Below are 18,856 nucleotides of genomic sequence, written 5' to 3'. Positions count from 1 at the left end.
TTTTGAAGCGATTTCAGGAGGCGGGAGCACGCTAAGTAAATAAGGTGGTTTATCTTGGTTATCGGGTGGATGCTCAGGGGCAATAAAGGAGACACCAGCTTCTAGACACATCAGAACTCAGATCTTTCCTGGGGATGGTCAACTATTATGGGCGGTTCCTCCCAAATCTCGACATTGCTAGCACCATTGCATTAGCTTTAAGAAGTGCCAGAGATGGGGTCGGAAAGCACCACAACAAGAGGCATTTAACCAAGTTAAGCAGGCACAACATAACATGCTTATTGATGCATTTCAGCCCCTCTAAGAAGATAGTACTCACATGCAATGCATTACTATGTGGGGTAGGGGCAGATTTGGCAGGGAGGGCTGGGGACAGGGCAGAGTTCCCAGAAAAGGAACCATGATTCAGCAAATGTGGAGAGAACATTTGATGTCAATGATCCAGTTTTTGTAAAAGAACTTTGGAAGTGGACCAAGTTCGGCCTCGGGCGTTGTGGTGTCGAATGAAGTGAAGGTGCAGGGGCAGCTTTTGAAGAAACACGTAGACCACTAGCTTAGGCCGGAGCCGCCCCAAGAGCTAGTATTACTGTGTGATCCAATGGTGCCAGCATGCAGTAGTGTTCTTAGTCCAAGGAATGAAGCGGCTGATCAGCCAGGGACAGGCCAAAGTGCTGCTGCTCCCAGTGAAACCAAGGAAATAGTGGAAAGTGAGATGCTGCTACCAGGAGAGAGTGCCAGTCAAGCAGGTCCAACCAAAGTTATCTCTACAGTGCAACCTCGACCAGTTGAGCTACGTCGATCCCAGAGAAAGAAAAGGTCCCCTGACAGGCTGAGTTTCTGATAAAATGTGTTGTAAATGCTTCATATTGCTAATATTTTGGAAGTGATATGGGTTAGCAATGCACTATGTAATAAGGGACTTAAAGGGGGAGGGGTGTAGCTGCTAGCCTCTTTAAGGGGGGGGGGTGCATTGGAAAGGTCATGTGACCCGATCGTCCAATGGGGAACAGGTTCGGAGATCTCAGTGTAGACCAGTGTTGTGAATGAAGACACCAATTATAGTGCTCTGTGTATAGTTTGAATTTACAATAAACCCCAAATTGTTCGTTTGTTAACTGGTGGTCGCCGATTATTGCATTTCTTACGTTCACAGAACCTGTATTGTGGCTGCACCAAGGGAGACCAGTATAAAAGCTGCAGTTCATTGTGGGCAGGTGACTGCCCCAAACATGCTGCACCAGATATTTGGACACAATTTTGGCCCCTTCTGGATTCAGATCTGAAAGCGTAGTATAACTAGAGTCACACACTGGGGCTTTGGACGCCTCATTTCTATATTCCCGATGACTACAGGCCAACATCATCAGTAAATGCTGCACATATTTTGGGAGTTGTTTGTTCTTTTATTTGAACCCTATCTCTTTGCTTTATTTCTAGGGTAGATGTCGTGCACCTTGTTTTATACAATTTAGGGGTCTGTGGGAAAAAGAAATACTTCGATTTTGAAGAGGAAATATTAATATTTATTAATCAAAACTGGTTGAGCCTCCAGCTTGGAAAGGTAGGTGCACATGTTACTGTGGAGCTGGCCAATAGATAAACGCTCTCCTGCTCTGACAGAAGTACAAATTAAATTCTATGTCAAAGAACTTTCCGAATATTAAAAATCGGTTTGTCTTCAGCAATATTTGACAAAGTAGTTGAAAGGTTGTTGGACTTGAAGCTGACTTGATTGATGTTAAGAATGGTCCCCAGTGTTGGGTACTGACATTTGAATGCAACTCATTTCGGGCTCTTAACCTTTCAATGCCAGTGTAAAATCAGAAAAGCAAGCACTTAAAAGTGAAATTCAGACTTGCTGAGAAAACAAAAAGGCAGGAATACAGTCAAACATATGGCTTGGTTTTAGTAACTGCAGGAAAGACAGTGAGTTTTAACACAGTTCTTTGTTTTATGGTTTATAAGGGTTTAATTTTTTTTTGCAAAAAATATACTTTATTCATAAACTATTTGAAAGAAACATTTCAAATTGTGATAACAGTAAAGTGCAATGATATTCACATTCACTACGATGATCAAGATGCACTCTTGAAGTGCTTCAATACAGTAATGAGAACATTACAAACATTCCAATATTTTTGTTACAGAGAGTACAATGCTGTTCATATTATATACATGTTGCACTCTGAGGTGCTTCAACACTATTACATTTACTAGGCCCAGTCAGGATTAAGCTTGCAGTTGGGTGGGTTTTACACGGTTTCCAGCCCCTCGGTGTACATTGGCGGAAAGGCCTTGCACAGTGGCCTTTCCCGATCGCGCCTTGGCAGCAGCTGCCCTGAGCTTGAGTGTGTCCCCTCTGCACATAGTCCTGGACCTTGGAATGTTGCCAGTCTGCAACACTGGGTTGGGGACAATTCTTTGCACTGGAAGATCAACAAGTTTCAGACGGATTAAAGAGGTTTAATTATTTTTTTAAAAACTCATAAATTGATATTTATAAGACTTTCCCGTCAGTTAATTGCCCTTTGCTCCATGAGAAATGTCTTTAAGTGGGCCTTCTTGACCAATTATCTTCTGGGCATTCATCCCAATTTAAACTGTGGATGGGAATAGTGGGGTGCAGGGTTTAAAGGAATGGACCAAGATTTCAACTTTTCTCCCTCTGGGTAGTAAGGGAGGGATTGTGGGTGTGGTAAAATACCCCCTAACGCTTATATAATACAAAACCTGGTTTAAAAAGGATGTACTGGGTATGTCTTGGGTACTGAAATCAATTGTAAGGTTGTCAATTTCTGAACCTGAAATTAAATGGGGGGTACAATAGAGATAGAGGCCTGATGTTAGCTCTATGTAAACGGACAAGTTTCAATTGAGTTTAAACCTCGCAAGGAGAGTTTAGTTAAAGACTTCAAACATATGTAGTTGCAGAGACAAATGAAAACTGCATTTAATACTGACAAATTTGGTGGAAAATCTGCACTGTGAATATTTTGAATTTGGCACAAGTTATCTGATAATTCTCTTTCACACTAAACCCCCACTTTGCTATGTTATTTACAATTTGCAATTCAAACATTGGATAATTAAAATACTGTGCCACAGTAATCACTTTGAATTGTCAGGTTTAGACCTTGTACAATTAATAAGGTTGCCATACTCCCAAATGAGCATAGGCTGCTGTCCCATTTTGAGGGGGGGAGAGCTGACTGGTGGTGATTTAGGGCAGCACGGTGGCACAGTGATAAACACGGCTGCCTCACAGTGCCATGGACCCAGGTTCGATTACGGCCTCAAGTGACTGTGTGTGGAGTTTGCAAGTTCTCCCCGTGTCTGCGTGGGTTTCCTCCTGGTGCTTTGGTTTCCTCCCACAGTCCAAAGATGTGCAGGTTTGGTGGATTGGCCACGCTAAATTGCCCCTGAGTGTCCAACAGACAGGTGGAGTTACAGGGAGTGGGCCAGTGCCGGATGCTCTTTCAGAGGGTCAGTGTGGACTCGATGGGCCGAATGGCATCCTTCTGCATTGTAGATTTTCTAAATCTAAATCCGATTATCACCAGCCACACCTCAGGCAAGGGGCAAGGTTGAGAAGGCGGGTCCTTCATGAATAACCTCCGTACAGAGAGTTTTAAAGGGGCACAGATACAAAATAAGTCCGGGTGCTGACACAATGATTTTAAAAAGCTAAAGTTGGTACGAGTGGCCAGAAAAGTAGGGTACATACCTCCAGAGGCTTTACAACACCAGTAATCAGTTAGAGTATTTGGTTTTGTTCTGATCACCATATCACATTGAAGCTGCTGCAGTGAGAGACAACAAGGATGACTCTTAGCGTAAAGGGAATGAGCAATGGGAAATCCAGACTGTATGGCCATTTTATTTTTTGATCTTGACCGTGTTAATATCCCAACTAGAATTAAATTCAATCTCAATCTCCCGCGTAAATTGAGTTTTCCATTCCTTGGCGGAACAACAAATTCATCTCATTTAAAGGAGCACGGAAGCAGTTAAGACAAGACTGGAATGGTTAATAAGACCCAAGGGGTTAATAATTCTATTGTCCCGTGTCTGCGTGGGTTTCGCCCTCACAACCCAAAAATGTGCAGAGTAGGTGGATTGGCCACGCTAAATTGCCCCTTAATTGGAAAAAATAATTGGGTAATCTAAATTTATATTAAAAAATAATAATTCTATTGTCAATGTGGACCAAATATGTTTCTCATTCGTGTTGGATTTGGAACATTGTTCAAAATTCCAGTGATCGACCTACCTCACTCTTTTCCGGATTAAAATCTCGGAAGATATTGTTGCTGAAATATTGTGTTTCGATACTGAATAATTATTCTTATTTCTCTTTAGCTGACAGAAATGACAGTGCATGAACGAAAGCCGCATCTCCTCGATGCATTAAACAGCTACAAAAGCAGGTGAGACGTTATCTTGGCTTTTGTGCGGGAGACTTAGTAAAATTAGACAAAAGCCACATTTGATTAGTTCCACGAGAGCCTTAATAATGAAGATGACTTGTGCATTCATGAGGGCACTGCCTATCACCCTCGGGTGCTAAGTTTGAATCCAGCTCACGTTTGACGCCTCCGCCTGCAGTACATGTGAAAGTTCAAAATTAAAATGAGTTTTTTGCTTTTCCTGAAAGGCATTCATTTACAACACAAAACCCTCCATGAAGATCCACGCCTACAATGCTTCATCAAAAATTTCGCAGTTGCTGTCCGCTAATCTCACTTATTACTGTTTTAACCTTTTTAGTCATTTCTTTACATCAACATAGTACAGATTCATAGATTAGTTACAGCACAGAAGGAGGATATTTGGTCCATCGTGTCTACGCTGGTTCTCTGGAAGAGCAACTCACTTAGCCCCACTTCCCAGCAAATCTTTCCTCTGGATAATTATTCAATTCTCTTTTGAACCTGCCTCCAACAGACTCTCAGGCAGAATATTTCCACTCGCTGTGTGAAAAGGCTTTCCTCGATGTCGTTGTTGCTTCTTTTGCCAATCACGTTAAATCCTCTTGTCCTGGATCCTTCTGCCAAAAGGAACAGTTTCGCCCTGTCTACTTTGTTTACACCCGTCACAATTTTGAACACTCATAGCAAATCTCCTCTTCACCTTCTCTTCTCCAGGGAAAACAGCCCAAACATCTCCAACCCATCAGCGTAACTGAAGTTCCTCTTCCCTGGAACTATTCTCGTGAATCTTTTCTGCCTCCCCCCCACTCCCTCCCCCTCCCCCAGTGCCTTCATATCCTTCCTAGCGTGTGGTCTTAAGACTGGACACAATACTCCAATTGATGTTTAACCAGTGTTTCTTATAGGAATATCTTAACTTCCTTGTTTTTGTACTTCATGCCCCTATTTATAAAGTTCAGGATCCCATGCACTTGATTAACTGCTTTCCCAACTTGTCCTGCCACCGTTGATGACCTATACACTTATACCCCCAACTCCCCTGTTTCTGCATCCCCTTTGGAATTGTAACCTTTATTTTTATATTGATTTCCCTCATTCTTTCTACCCAAACAAATCACTTCACACTTCTCTGCGTTAAATTGCACCTGCCACTTGTCCGCCCATTCTACCAGACCGTCTATGTCCCTTTTGAAGTTTAATGCTATCCTCCTCCCATGTAAAATTGACAATCCAATATGGAATTCTCCAACAAAAATAGTCTCTGCTGCTGTACCTGCGGGTTACAACCACTAAGTGGCACTGTAGCTCTATTGTCCCCTGGTACCAATACCAATATATTTTAATCTATTCAAATTGCAGGATTTAGATTAGATTTAGATTTATTGTCACGTGTACCGAGGTACAGTGAAAAGTATTATTCAGCGTACTGACCAGGCAGATCGTTCCATACATGAAAAACATAGGACACATGATAAATACACAATGTAAATACATAGACATTGGGTGAAGCATACAGAGTAGTGCTACACAGTAGAGAAGATGTGTGGAGAGATCAGTTCAGTCCATAAGAGGGTCGTTTAGGAGTCTGGTAACAGAGGGGAGGAAACTGTATTTGAATCTGTTAGTGTGTGTTTCCAGACTTTTATATCTCCTGTCTGATGGAAGAAGTTGGAAGAGAGAATAAGAACATAAGAACTAGGAGCAGGAGTAGGCCATATGGCCCCTCGAGCCTGCGCCGCCATTGAATGAGATCATGGCTGATCTTTTGTGGACTCAGCTCCACTTTCCGGCCCGAACACCATAACCCTTAATTCCTTTATTCTTCAAAAAACTATCTATCTTTATCTTAAAAACATTTAATGAAGGAGCCTCAACTGCTTCACTGGGCAAGGAATTCCATAGATTCACAACCCTTTGGGTGAAGAAGTTCCTCCTAAACTCAGTCCTAAATCTACTTCCCCTTATTTTGAGGCTATGCCCCCTAGTTCTGCTTTCACCCGCCAGTGGAAACAACCTGCCCGCATCTATCCTATCTATTCCCTTCATAATTTTATATGTTCCAATAAGATCCCCCCCTCATCCTTCTAAATTCCAACGAGTACAGTCCCAGTCTACTCAACGTCTCAATAACCTGGGTGGGAGGGGTTTTTGGTTATGCTGCCCGCTTTCCAAAGGCAGCCGGAGGTGTAAACAGTCAATGGATGGGGGGTGGGTTCGTGTGAAGGACTGGGCTGAGACAGGCCATTCTGGGAAATGTGACATTAAAACAATGATTCCATTAATTTGGTTTTTGTTGCTTAAGAATCTGAGGCTTGCACCCAGGCTGGTGAAGTGTGAGGGGTGGTTGGGGTGTGGTGGTGAAAGAGAGGCTACTGTGTTTTGGCTTCTGTCACCTGGGGAATGGGGGAAAATTGGTTGAAACCCTATATCAGTCCGAAAATAATAACATTTTTACAAAGTACGTTAAAAACCCAGATTTCAGGGCAGCACGGTGGCGCAGTGGGTTAGCACTACGGCCTCACGGCGCTGAGGTCCCAGGTTCGATCCCGGCTCTGGGTCACTGTCCGTGTGGAGTTTGCACATTCTCCCCCTGTTTGCAGGGGTTTCGCCCCCACAACCCAAAAATGTGCAGGGTAGGTGGATTGAGCACGCTAAATTGCCCCTTAATTGGATAAAATGAATTGGGTACTCTAAAATAAAATAAAAAACGGATTTTCATATTTATACGATGTATTAAATGTTGCTGTATAAATATATGAATTTTAACAATTATATATTACTATGCTGTTTATTGCAGTTTTGCTTTTGTTGGCACCTGGATTGCGGTAAATTTCAAATGTTAAAATGGGGTCACATCGGGAAAATAGTTTGGGAAGCACTGAGTAAGATTTATTTTTAATCCGAAAAGTAAGAGGATGAATAAATCCCAGCATTGAGAAAGGGTCAGTTGAATCTTGCTGGGGAGCACTTGATGTTGAGACTACCAGTTCTATATTTGCACAGCTTTGCGTCGGCAGGAGGGAGTCAGTGTTTCCCCCCCCCCCCACCCCCAAACCCCCAGGGGCTGTTTGTACATCGCCTCAGAATGGAGAGTTAAGACCTTTGGCAGAGCCGTTTACCGCACAATGTTCCTTCTATTATTATTCTTAATTGTCGAACATTAATGTAAATCACATTTCTGATTGCCGGGGCAACTGTGAATATTCAATTACTCACCTAATCGGTGGAACGTTTGATTAGAGAAATAATCAGTAACCACAGTCCTAATGTGTATTATCTGGTTTATTTCTCTATTTCACATTCAAGAATGCACTGTTGCAGTAGAACCAAATTTACAGGCGGCAGTGAGAATAAGCTAAAAAACAATTCTGAGTCCAAGTCTCTGGGGGAATTTTATCTTTATTTTACCCCAGCAACTTGCGCGAGGATATGGATTTAAAAGGGATAAATTAGATTCCCGCAAATATCATCCCTATGCCGCATGAATAATTTATAAAACATAACTTTAAAATGAGAAAATCTTACTGCAAGAGCTTCAAATAAAATATCAAACAGGACAGCCACTCAGCGACTCACCTTGTTCTTTTTCTTTAATATTCATCCGTGAGATGTGGCCATCTGTAGCAAGACTGGCATTTATTGCTCTGCCCTGGTTAATCCTATCGCTAAAACGCTCACCTCCCCATTCATAGGCACAACAGAACCAAACTCCACACCATTCAACAGGAAAGGGAATGTTTCAATGTTTTATTATCAACTGGTTTCAACATTTTAGAAAACGAATCCTAGCGATTTTCCTCGCTTTTCGCTTGGCCTCGTCATGGTCCATGATGCTCACTGAGGTCGTTAGAACCGGATACCCAAACTGGCGGGAGGGCAGTTGACCATTTTACCACTTATCTAACTCCTTTACTTGAACATTGAATTTAGGGCTAGTGACACTGCGCTTGTTCAATCTGCCTGTGAGATTGACAACTGTTTTCCCACCCCTGCAGTCGTCGATAATCTCAAACTCTCCAATGTAGCCATGCTTCATCATTACAGTCAGGAATCTCACAATCACCTTGGAGCGTGGCCAGAGGAGAACCTGCCGTTTTCCGTGTTTCTCCGCATTGTTGACATGGTCAGGGCATTGACGAGAACATTCACCGTGATGCCACTTCATCAATATTGCCAAAAGAGAAGAAAGTTCGTGCCAGGATACCTGGAAATCAATGACAATTAGGAAATAGGGAAGGGAACCAGTGTCTGGCGTGCGTGCCGAAACCCGGAAATGATCAGGAGCATCCTCCCTTGGCAGTTTGGGGCTTCGATAGCTGGAGGCCGTTCTCACAATTAGCAGCCGGTGATGAAAAGGGAGATTGTCCACATTCTCAAGGCTTCTCCCGCAGCCCATATACAGCTTCTGAGCTTGTGTATGTTCTGAAATTGAGTTCATCCTCAGTGGAAGGCACAATGGATCACAGCCGGATTGACTCCGCACCTATCACTCTGCTCTTACGCAAGGGGGCGTGAGTTTGAAACTGGGTGCTTCTCCAAAAATGGCGGAGGAGGAAGAAAATCTGCTGGTCCCTCACCTGGGCCTCTGCTGTGGGCGTTGATGGAGACACATTTTAAGCAGCCTCCAGAGAGGCCTCACAACCAGAGAAAGGGCTGTGGTATTGTGAAAGGGAAGATAGGTAAACTACTGTTGATACAAAAAGCTCAATTTTGATTATATTCAAGAGCTGTGAGTTTTAGTTCGATCATATGCTCGGCCCACCTTTCCTATTCGGTATTTAGCGTCTTCTTTACTCTCGCAAAGAGTCCCATGAGTTTCATGCAAGGGGAGAAGCACAACAATTTCTCACAACGATGTAACACTTGAGGATTTAACGTTGAAAGAATTTAGTGTCATGATGTGCATTGGAGGCCAAAGGGAATCCTGGATCGTGCTGATAAAAGAATGAACCTTGACGCACTTATCTTTTATGTTAAAGGTTTATCTGTGGTAAAGAAATTAAAAAGAAAAAATGTATCTTTCGTCTCCGTACTCGAGTACCCCCAGTTCCCCCGAATATTATTTTGCCAGAGAATGTTGGTCAGTTGACTGACAATGGTTCCAACGAGATCAAGAGGAGAGGAAAAAACATGTTGGTGTTTGCTCCAAAGTATGGGTATGTATTGAGTATGTTTACAGACTGATTGCCCAGCCGCGTGGCCTGTCAATCCAACAAATCCTTCAGATTGGTGACCATCCGTGTTTGTGATAAATGCTCGCCGCTTGTAGTCGTGTGAATGTAATAACTGTTGGTGCGTAGATCTTGTGGTGTAGTGGTCGTCTACCTCTGCTCAGGTCCCACTCCAGGACTTGTGCCTATGGAAGGTGTATTCCATAGGCATGGTAGCACAGTGGTTAGCACTGTTGCTTCACAGCGCCGAGGTCCCGGGTTCAATTCCCGGCTTGGGTCACTGTCTGTGCGGAGTCTGCACGTTCTCCCCGTGTCTGCGTGGGTTTCCTCCGGTTGCTCCGGTTCCCTCCCACAAATCTTGAAAGACGTGCTGCCAGGTGAATTGGACATTCTGAATTCTCCCTCCGTGAACCCGAACAGGCGCCGGATTGTGGCGACTAGGGGCTTTTCACAGTAACTTCATTGCAGCGTTAATGTAAGCCCACGTGTGACAATAATAACGATTATTATTATTCAACAGATTGATTATCGGCTTGTAAATCCTTCCAATACGCCTGATGGCAGGTGGTAAGAGTGGGGGAGTTTCCTGGTCAGCCATGCCGCAGAAGGCAGTGGCAAACCACTCCAATACTTTGCCGATTTAATCATGGTTTAACGCAATGGAAGTCCCTGGTGGTCACCCATGATATCTTAGGACCTGAGACTTGGAGGAGGAACTACCGTTGAGACTGACTCAGTTGTTTACTGTAGCCTGCCTGGATCCCTACCTGATTTTAAGATGTCTTGCAACACCAGTTAAAGTCCAACAGGTTTATTTGGAATCACTAGCTTTCAGAGCGTAGCTCCTTCATCAGGTGAGTGAAGAGGTGGGTTCCACAAACACATATATAGACAAAGTTAATGATGCAAGATGATACTTTGCGACCTGCAAAGACTCACATTCAAAGTATCATGTTGCATCATTGACTTTGTCTATATATGTGTTTGTGGAACCCACCTCTTCACTCACCTGATGAAGGAGCTGCGCTCCGAAAGCTAGTGATTCCAAATAAGCCTGTTGGATTTTTTAACCTGGCTTTATAAGACTTCTTACTGTGTTCACCCCAGTCTAACACCAGCGTCTCCACATCATGATTTTAAGATGGTTGCATCTAGGATTTAATTGCCTTTGACTCTTTTTTGTTGTGTCACAGTCCCCTGCCAGAAGTGCCTCCACCTCGCAGGCGAAGGCTTCCATTGAAGAGGGGGCTGAAGAGCAGGAAATCAAACTGGTTTCTGCAGGATGCAGTTCCAGAGGTTTGTTACACTCCCTCCACCTCCTGCTCAGCTGTGAATTGTGAACCCCATTTTACGGAAGTCTGTATCATAGCCGGTTTTTAAAAAAAAAAAAAAATAATTCCTTGGGAATCAGGGTTGCAATGTGGGAATTCTGGTAACACACACAACCTGGAATGTGTACCAATAATTTGGTTATCATAGAGCGTGATGTCAAACCCTTGGAGAGAGCGCAGAGGAGATTTCCCTGCCCTCCAGTTATGTCGAGGTTGCCCTCTTCATAGTGCAGAAGGCTGAGGGGAGATCTAAAAAGATGTTTAAAATTCTGAGGGTTTAATATTAATGGGGGCGTTTGAAATTCTGAGGGTTTTTGCTCGAGTAAATCAGGCAAAACTGATTCCAACAGGGTTGTACCAACAGGGCTGGGATTTTTTTAAATAAGCATGAAAATGCACTGTGACAGAATCAGGTTAAACAGTAACTTTCAAAAAGGAATTGGATATTGTTTGAAAGGGGAAAATGTCCAGGGCTATGGGAAAGATCAGGAGGAGTGGGACTTTGGAAGAGAAGATTCTCCAAGACTCCTTGGACAGAACCTCCCAAACCCACAACTACTACCATTAAGAAGGACAAGGGCAGCAGATACATGGGAGTTCCTGTCCAAGTCACTCACCGTGCAGACGTGGAAATGTATTGCCATTCCTTCACTGTCGCTGGGTAAATCCTGGAACTCCCTTCCTAACAGTACTGCGGGTGTACCTACATCACATGGAGTTCAGTGGTTCAAGAAGGCAGCTCTACTATCATGTGACACTTTACATCGTACTGTGGGCAGTATTGTTCTCCAGTCCCACATTAACCCTTACTCTGCCGAATATCCTTATACTGCACCTTTTCCCCCAAGACCGTACCCAAATGTATTTACTATACAATCTCCATTTGCTTGCTACCCCATCTCCCCTGTCAAGTCTCTGACATTATAAATTCAGACGGTTTTGACAATTCTTCCAGATCTTATTTTTGTCACGTTTGGAGGTTTGGTAGTCTCAGTTGCTTTGGGTTGACTTTGTCAGTTTGGCACTGAAATTGTAGAAATCTGTGTTTCTGGCTCTTGATTGTTTCCAATTGATTCGCTTTTTGCTCTCCTTTGACAACCTATCAACAAAATGTCTGCTTTGTTCAGACACAGTGGGATGGTCCCCATCCTTCCAAAGGGGACGTTCACTCCGTTCATTCCCAGATTGGTCTTGGATTTTCTTTTTTTTGTGCTATCTGTCATGTTGCTGTTGAACGTTGACATGTCAAAAATGCCATATTCATTTCCACTTGTTTCACAATTTCAGCCATGTCATGTTTCAATAACTCAATGGTTCTGGGTATGTTTGAGGTATCCAGTGTTTTTTCTTTTAGTTCCTTGAGCTTCAGCATCGGATTTACATTTTCCAATCTTCTGTCTTTCCTTTCCCTGTCCGCTTTGTCCTTGTCTTTCGTTTTGGTTTCACCGTTGGCCAGCTCTATCTCCGGCGAAGCCTTAACTTGTTTCAGTTCTGTAATTATGTTGCCCACGGCTTCGTTATCCGCTTGCACCTTGGAAAGTTTTTCCTTTCAATACCAATTTCCATTCACACTTTGCTCTCATTGTAATTTTCCAGAGGGACAAATAATGGCCCGAGGGATCCTTGTGTCGTGTGAAGCTCCTTTAGCAGGTTTTCCTGTTCTTTGCAAAGCTCGGTTGCTTCGTCTTGAATTTTTTTTGGTAATTCAGCTGAGTCGCCTCGAGTTTCTTCTGCTATTCTTCCATTTTACTGTTCAAGACAGTCTTCATTTCTTCATCCTGCGGAAGAGTTATGTACTCCTTTTGCATTTCATCTTGGAGGACAATCAACTGTTCTTTCAACTGTTTATTTTCTTGTTGACCTCTCGCCAACTCACACTGTACATCAGTGCATTGCTTTTTTGCTACTGATAGCTCCAACGTTACTTTTTCTGAAGTAGATTTTAACAGGTTTTTTTTAGCTCCTCATGTTTATCCATGGTTGCGCATTGATTCTTCAAAGAGCGTTTCAGGGCAGTGGCTTCATTGAGTAACTTTTCTGCTTGCTGTACTTAGTCTGGCTGTACTTTTAGTTGAGCTCCTTCAACTCAGCTTTGGTCCGAACATTTTCCTGTGGAGTAGCATCATTTTTCTTTTTGCAAGTTTTGTTACCTTTGGGTTACCTCAGATAGCTTTCCTTCATTTCCAACCACCTGTTCTCTCTGCATTGCCACTTGCTGTTGCAGTTTGGGTACTGTGACAGAATTTTCAAATATCTCTATTTTTAAGCCTTCTGGCTGCTTCTCAACCGTTTCTATCTTCTGCACTCAGCTATTTGCCTCGTGCAATCTATTGTGCTGACATGGCCTGTGACCACCTTGTAGTTTGCTTGAGTATTGTCTCCCTTAAGCTGGGGGTCTCCTGCCTTTCTCGCTCAGGGGTCGTTCATCTGCTGAGCCCTGGGTCTCCTGCTGCCCTCATTCTGGGCTTTCTTTGCTCCAGGCATGCTTTATTGGGGGTGTCCAAGACCTTCTTTTATGCTCTGTGCTCTCCATAACTTGGAGTTTAAAATATTTGTCAAAGGCTTTTAATATCTTACTAAATGTGGTTGAGGACTCAACTGTACCTTGGTGTAGGATTATGTTATTTGTAAAACCAACAAACCAGTATAGAAACATATTAACTTGCATTTCTTTTGATTCCTTACTTAATCCTGATGTACTTACGTAATATAAAAATGTTCTGCTCCAGGACTCCCAATTGTGGGTCTGGTTTGGCCATTCTCTTAGCCTAAACTGATCTGGTAGTTTTAATTTTCTATCCATGGGCCCTTTTTAAAATAAAGCGAGTACTTTTTTAAACGTTTTTTTTTTTCTTCACAATGGCTCTACAACTACCATTTTCTTTCTCTTTTTCTGTTCTTCTCGTGCTTTGTCAGTTTTGACAGGTGCGTGTTGCTCTCATTGGCCCTTTTTTAACTTATCCGCGGCACAGGAGATCTTTAAAACCGTAGTTTTGGTCCTCTGCTTGGTTTTTCAATTGGAGAAAAGTACTAGAAGGTGACCCTTTACTCTGTCTTCTGTAGGTTAAAAACTTTTTTTTTTCCAATTCAGCCCGGCCCCCTCATATTACATAAGAACTAGGAGCAGGAGTAGGCCATCTGGCCCCTCGAGCCTGCTCCGCCATTCAATGAGATTATGGCTGATCTTTTGTGGACTCAGCTCCACTTTCCGGCCCGAACACCATAACCCTTAATCCCTTTTTTCTTTAAAAAAAACTATCTATCTTTACCTTAAAAACATTTAATGAAGGAGCCTCAACTGCTTCACTGGGCAAGGAATTCCATAGATTCACAACCCTTTGGGTGAAGAAGTTCCTCCTAAACTCAGTCCTAAATCTACTTCCCCTTATTTTGAGGCTATGCCCCCTAGTTCTGCTTTCACCCACCAGTGGAAACAACCTGCCCGCATCTATCCTATCTATTCCCTTCATAATTTTATATGTTTCTATAAGATCCCCCCTCATCCTTCTAAATTCCAACGAGTACAGTCCCAGTCTACTCAACCTCTCAATAACCAGGGTGGGAGGGGTTTTTGGTTATGCTGCCCGCTTTCCAAAGGCAGCCGGAGGTGTAAACAGTCAATGGATGGCTGCCGGCTGTGTACCAGTTGCAGCATCCTGCTTCTAGCTGCATTCTGGATGTGCTGATCCTGATTGCTACTCATTGTGAGAGCTAAGTTCAGCTTTTTTACTGTGTTTTGTTTGCTCACCCGTCTTGTGATTTGGCTAGGTCTGTCGACCCTGCTTTCACTCGGGTCTGGCTTTTCATCTGCACAATGGATTGTTGCTTTTTTCAGCCTATTTTTAAAAAAAAGATTTGCTCAGCTTTCTTGTGACCTGGCCAGGTCCTTCGATTCTGCATCTTCGTCTGGTTAGGCCACACAGTAGATTCTTTTGCTGCCTTTTGGACTTTTTTGAATTTTGCTCAGCCTTCCTTTTGATCTAGCCTGGTTCCTGACTCTGCGTTTAATCAGTTCTGATAAAGGACCTCCACATGACCTGGTGGGGTCCTTCCAGGTGCATCCCAAATGTGTCTTCAATTTCTTTTTAGGCAATTTCCACTGGCGCCGCCAATTTTGAGGTAGGGTTTTTACACAAGGAGCAGTGAATGCCCTTCCCGTTGCCAGGGAAGGTTGTGGAATCAGATACATTAGCGGCGTTCAAAAAGCACCTCAACAAATACATGGATAGGATGGATATAGAGGGATACGGCACCAGAAAGTGCTGAGGGTTTTGGCCAAGGGTGGTATCAAGACCGGTACAGGCTTGGCGGGCTGAAGGGCCTTGTCCTGTGCTGTATTGTTCTTTGTTCTTCTCTCAGGTCAGGCTTCTTTACTTCTTCATGCTTTGAGATTCTTGGTAGCTTCCCTGGTATTTGATTGTTGTTTTACGTATAGAGGTCTGGAGGCTCGTACGGTTAAACATAAACCATCTATGGCTAACCCATAACTCTGTATCTATTCATGCTTGGGTGCTATCTCCATGCAGGCTCCTTCCAGACTCTGCTCCACAGACAATCTACTATCAGGCGACTCTGTACATCATACTGTGTGTGGTTCTGTTCTCCTGTCCCACATTAATCCCTGCTCTGCCGGAATGCCTGACCCTTATCCTAACCAAAATTGCTCCCTCGCCCATTTTACCAAAACCTAGCTGCTCCTTTCATTGTTATTTGCAAGATGATATTGGCAAAAGAATGACAAAGTAATGCACTGTGTGAAGCATTAAAATATTTCTAAGTGATAGGGTGTTTAGTAAGTGACGATTTGCAGTAATAATTTGCAAGTAATATTCCAATTGTTGATCATCACTTTACTTTCCTCCAGAGTGACTTCTCAACCGCTGAAAGTACCAACTACTATTTGGCAAACATTTTTGACTTTACCGTGGATGACATTCAGAGTTTGAAGAGGTGAGTGAGATCCCACCTTTAAAAGAGCTGCCTGTTGGAAAAGGCCGTGGAGTGTGTCAGAACCGGGTCAAACTGGTTTGAACCGGGAGAGGGTGCTGGATGGGGGGTTTCAGAGGTGACAGCAAGCTGGGATCGAGCGGTTTGGGGACCTGTTTATCGACGGCAGTTTTCACGCTTGGAGGATTTGGAGGAGGAGTTTGAGCTGCCGGTGGGTGGGAATGGGTTCCACTACCTGCAGGCGAGGGACTTTGTGCGGAGGCAGGTCCTGACCTTTCTACACCTGCCGCCCCGGGGGTACAGGACAAGGTAGTGTTGAAAACGGGAGTGGGGGAGGGGAAGATTTATAAGGAGCTGATGGAGTGGGAGGGAGCCCCGATAGCGGATGTGAAGCGAAAGTGGGAAGAAGTACTGGGTAGGGAATTAGAGGCGGGGTTGAGTAGAGTCAACGCGTCCTCATCGTGTGCTAGGCGTAACTTGGTACAATTCAAGGTGGTCCACAGGGCGCATATGACTGCGGCCCGTATGAGCAGGTTCTTCGAAGGAGTGGAGGACAGATGTGAGCAGTGTGTGGGAGGGCCTGCATGTCATGTCCGCCTGTTTTGGGCATGTCCGAGGCTGAGGGGATTTTGGCAGGGATTTGCTGATGCCATCTCAAAGGTATTGAAGGTACGGGTGGTTCCGAGTCCAGAGGTTGTGATTTTTGGTGTGTCGGAAGACCCGGGAGTTCAGGAGTTGAGAGATCCTGATGTTTTGGTCTTTGCCTCCCTGGCAGCCCGGACACAGATCTTGTTGGTGTGGAGGGACTTGGAACCCCCGAAATTGGGGGTATGGGTCAGTGACATGGCCGGGTTTCTCAGGCTTGAGATGATCAAGTTCTCCCTCAGAGGATCGATGCTAGGGTTTGCCCGGAGGTGGCAGCCGTTTATCGACTTCTTTGGGGAAAATTAAGCTGTTAGCAGAGGATCGGGGTGGGGGACAGGAGGGAGGGTTTAAAAGGAAAGAGGGAGGCATGGGGGGTTGGTTGAGGAGGGAAATAGTTAGTGGGAAAGGGGGATTGGGGAATTGTGTGTGTGAACCACATTGGCCGGGTTTGGGCGTTATTTGCTTTGTTGTTTTTTCCCGCTTGAAAATTGTTAAAATTATATATTCCTTAATAAAATATTTTTAAAATAAAGAACCGGGTCAAACCCCCCAAAGGACAGGCCCCCAGCCCGGCAGTGTTGCTTCCTTGGAGGCCCAGCGGAAATACTGGAGCCGCCCGGTGATAACAGTTTTCCCTCCGATCAGCACCATCAAACTGGTGCGTGCAAAACTGGCTGCAGGGGGAAATGGCAACCACAGGCCTGAAGCATTTCAGTTTAATGCTCCAGTTCCGGCCTGGTCGGTCTCCGACATGCCTCACCAACCCTGCCCTTATCAAAATCCCGCGTCAGCCTGATAGCTTCTTCTCCCTGGAGATTTCAGCCCTGTCTTTTCTTTACCTGCTTTCAGCGATCGCTCTGAGGGGACCTTCAACTCTGACCTGGACTCGACTGATGCAGCAAGTACGTCTGGTTCTGCCTCAACAAGCTTGTCCTGTGACTCTCTGTAAGACCAACATTTTTTTCTCACAGTAATTTATGCAAACATTTGTAATAATAATCGCTTATTGTCACAAGTAGGCTTCAATTAAGTCACTGTGAAAAGCCCCTCGTCACCGCATTCCGGCACCTGTTCGGGGAGGCTGCTACGGGAATTGAACCTGCGCTGCTGGCCTTGTTCTGCATTACAAGTCAGCGATTTAGCCCACTGTGCTAAGTGTGTGGGTCCGCCCAATAAATAATGTCTAATTAGAACATAGACCATACAGTGCAGAAGGAGGCCATTCGGCCCTTCTAGTCTGCACTGACTCACTTAAGCCCTCACTTCCACCCTATCCCGGTAACCCAATAACCCATCCTAACCTTTTTGGACACTAATGGGAATTTATCATGGCCAACCTACCTAAGCTGCACGTCTTTGGACTGTGGGAGGAAACCGGAGCACCCGGAGGAAACCCACGCAGACACGGGGAGAACGTGCAGACTCCGCACAGACACCAGTGGGGAATCGAACCTGGGACCCTGGCGCTGTGAAGCCACAGTGCTAGCCACTTGTGCTGCCCGAATTACAGAAAAAGCTGTTCTGACCGACAGAAAACACGAGGCAGGGAGAATGTCTTTGACTGAAAGGTGGCACTTTGCACTAGAGCTCAGGCAGAGTTGCGGTAGAAAGAGATTCTTCCTACAATGCGGCAATAAAGGCAAAATACCGCAGGCGCCAAAAGTCTGGAATGAAAACAGAGAATACAGGAAATACTCAGCAATTTGGGACAGCATCTGTGGGGAGAGAAACAAAGTTAACAGGCTGGATTCTCCGATTATGAGTCTGTGTCCGGAGGATCTGTGGCGTTTTACGTGGGAAAAATCGGCGCTGCCCCAGCACCGATCCTCCGCCCGGTGAGGGGCTAGCAGCCGCGCCACGTAAAACGCACAGCCTCCACGAAATAAATGGGCCGGAGAATTGCCGGCTGTGTGGCCGTGCATGCGCACGCCGAGGACCTGCAGCGGTCATGCCTTACAACATGGCGTGGCCGTGCGCGGAGCCGACCTGCCAGGTAGTGCCCCCCTGGACCCCCCTCGCCGCCCCCCCCGAACCAGCAGTATGGCTCCCGCCCGACTGTGGCGGCGCCGGATGCAGCCGCCACGCCGGGTTTCCACACGTCTAGGATCACACGTCCCCCCCGCGCCGTCGTGAACTCGGCCCACCGGGGCCTTCAGGTGACGTCCTGTGGCCGTCCCAATGGCACGTGCCGTGCGCGCCGCGATAATGCCGTTCTGGAGGAGACGGAGCATGCGCAACCTGCGTAAAACAGGCGCCGCCCCCGATTCGGTTGTAAAAATGGATTCTCCGCCCGATCTCCGATTATGAAATCGGCGTCAGGAAACTGAGAATC

General features: G+C 45.0%; 1 protein-coding gene and 1 pseudogene across 3 annotated transcripts in view; one reads left to right on the top strand and one right to left on the bottom strand.

Annotated features, from left to right (window-relative positions):
- Positions 1 to 18,856, top strand: part of phf19 (PHD finger protein 19) — a 48,072-nt gene that overhangs the window by 24,661 nt on the left and 4,555 nt on the right. For all 3 annotated transcript variants that reach the window (XM_038782104.1, XM_038782102.1, XM_038782103.1), the window contains 6 exons: positions 1,438 to 1,561; positions 4,360 to 4,427; positions 9,410 to 9,586; positions 10,795 to 10,897; positions 15,797 to 15,882; positions 17,374 to 17,469. In XM_038782104.1, the coding sequence (XP_038638032.1) occupies positions 1,438 to 1,561; positions 4,360 to 4,427; positions 9,410 to 9,586; positions 10,795 to 10,897; positions 15,797 to 15,882; positions 17,374 to 17,469 (654 nt within the window). The remainder of the gene's footprint in view (positions 1 to 1,437; positions 1,562 to 4,359; positions 4,428 to 9,409; positions 9,587 to 10,794; positions 10,898 to 15,796; positions 15,883 to 17,373; positions 17,470 to 18,856) is intronic.
- On the bottom strand, positions 8,067 to 8,992 carry LOC119955669 (annotated as a pseudogene).

This window comes from Scyliorhinus canicula, chromosome 21, assembly GCF_902713615.1.
Source record: "Scyliorhinus canicula chromosome 21, sScyCan1.1, whole genome shotgun sequence".
NCBI classification, from domain to species: domain Eukaryota; kingdom Metazoa; phylum Chordata; class Chondrichthyes; order Carcharhiniformes; family Scyliorhinidae; genus Scyliorhinus; species Scyliorhinus canicula.
Note: the sequence above shows the minus strand (reverse complement) of the source record. Positions and strands in the feature narration are given on the sequence as shown.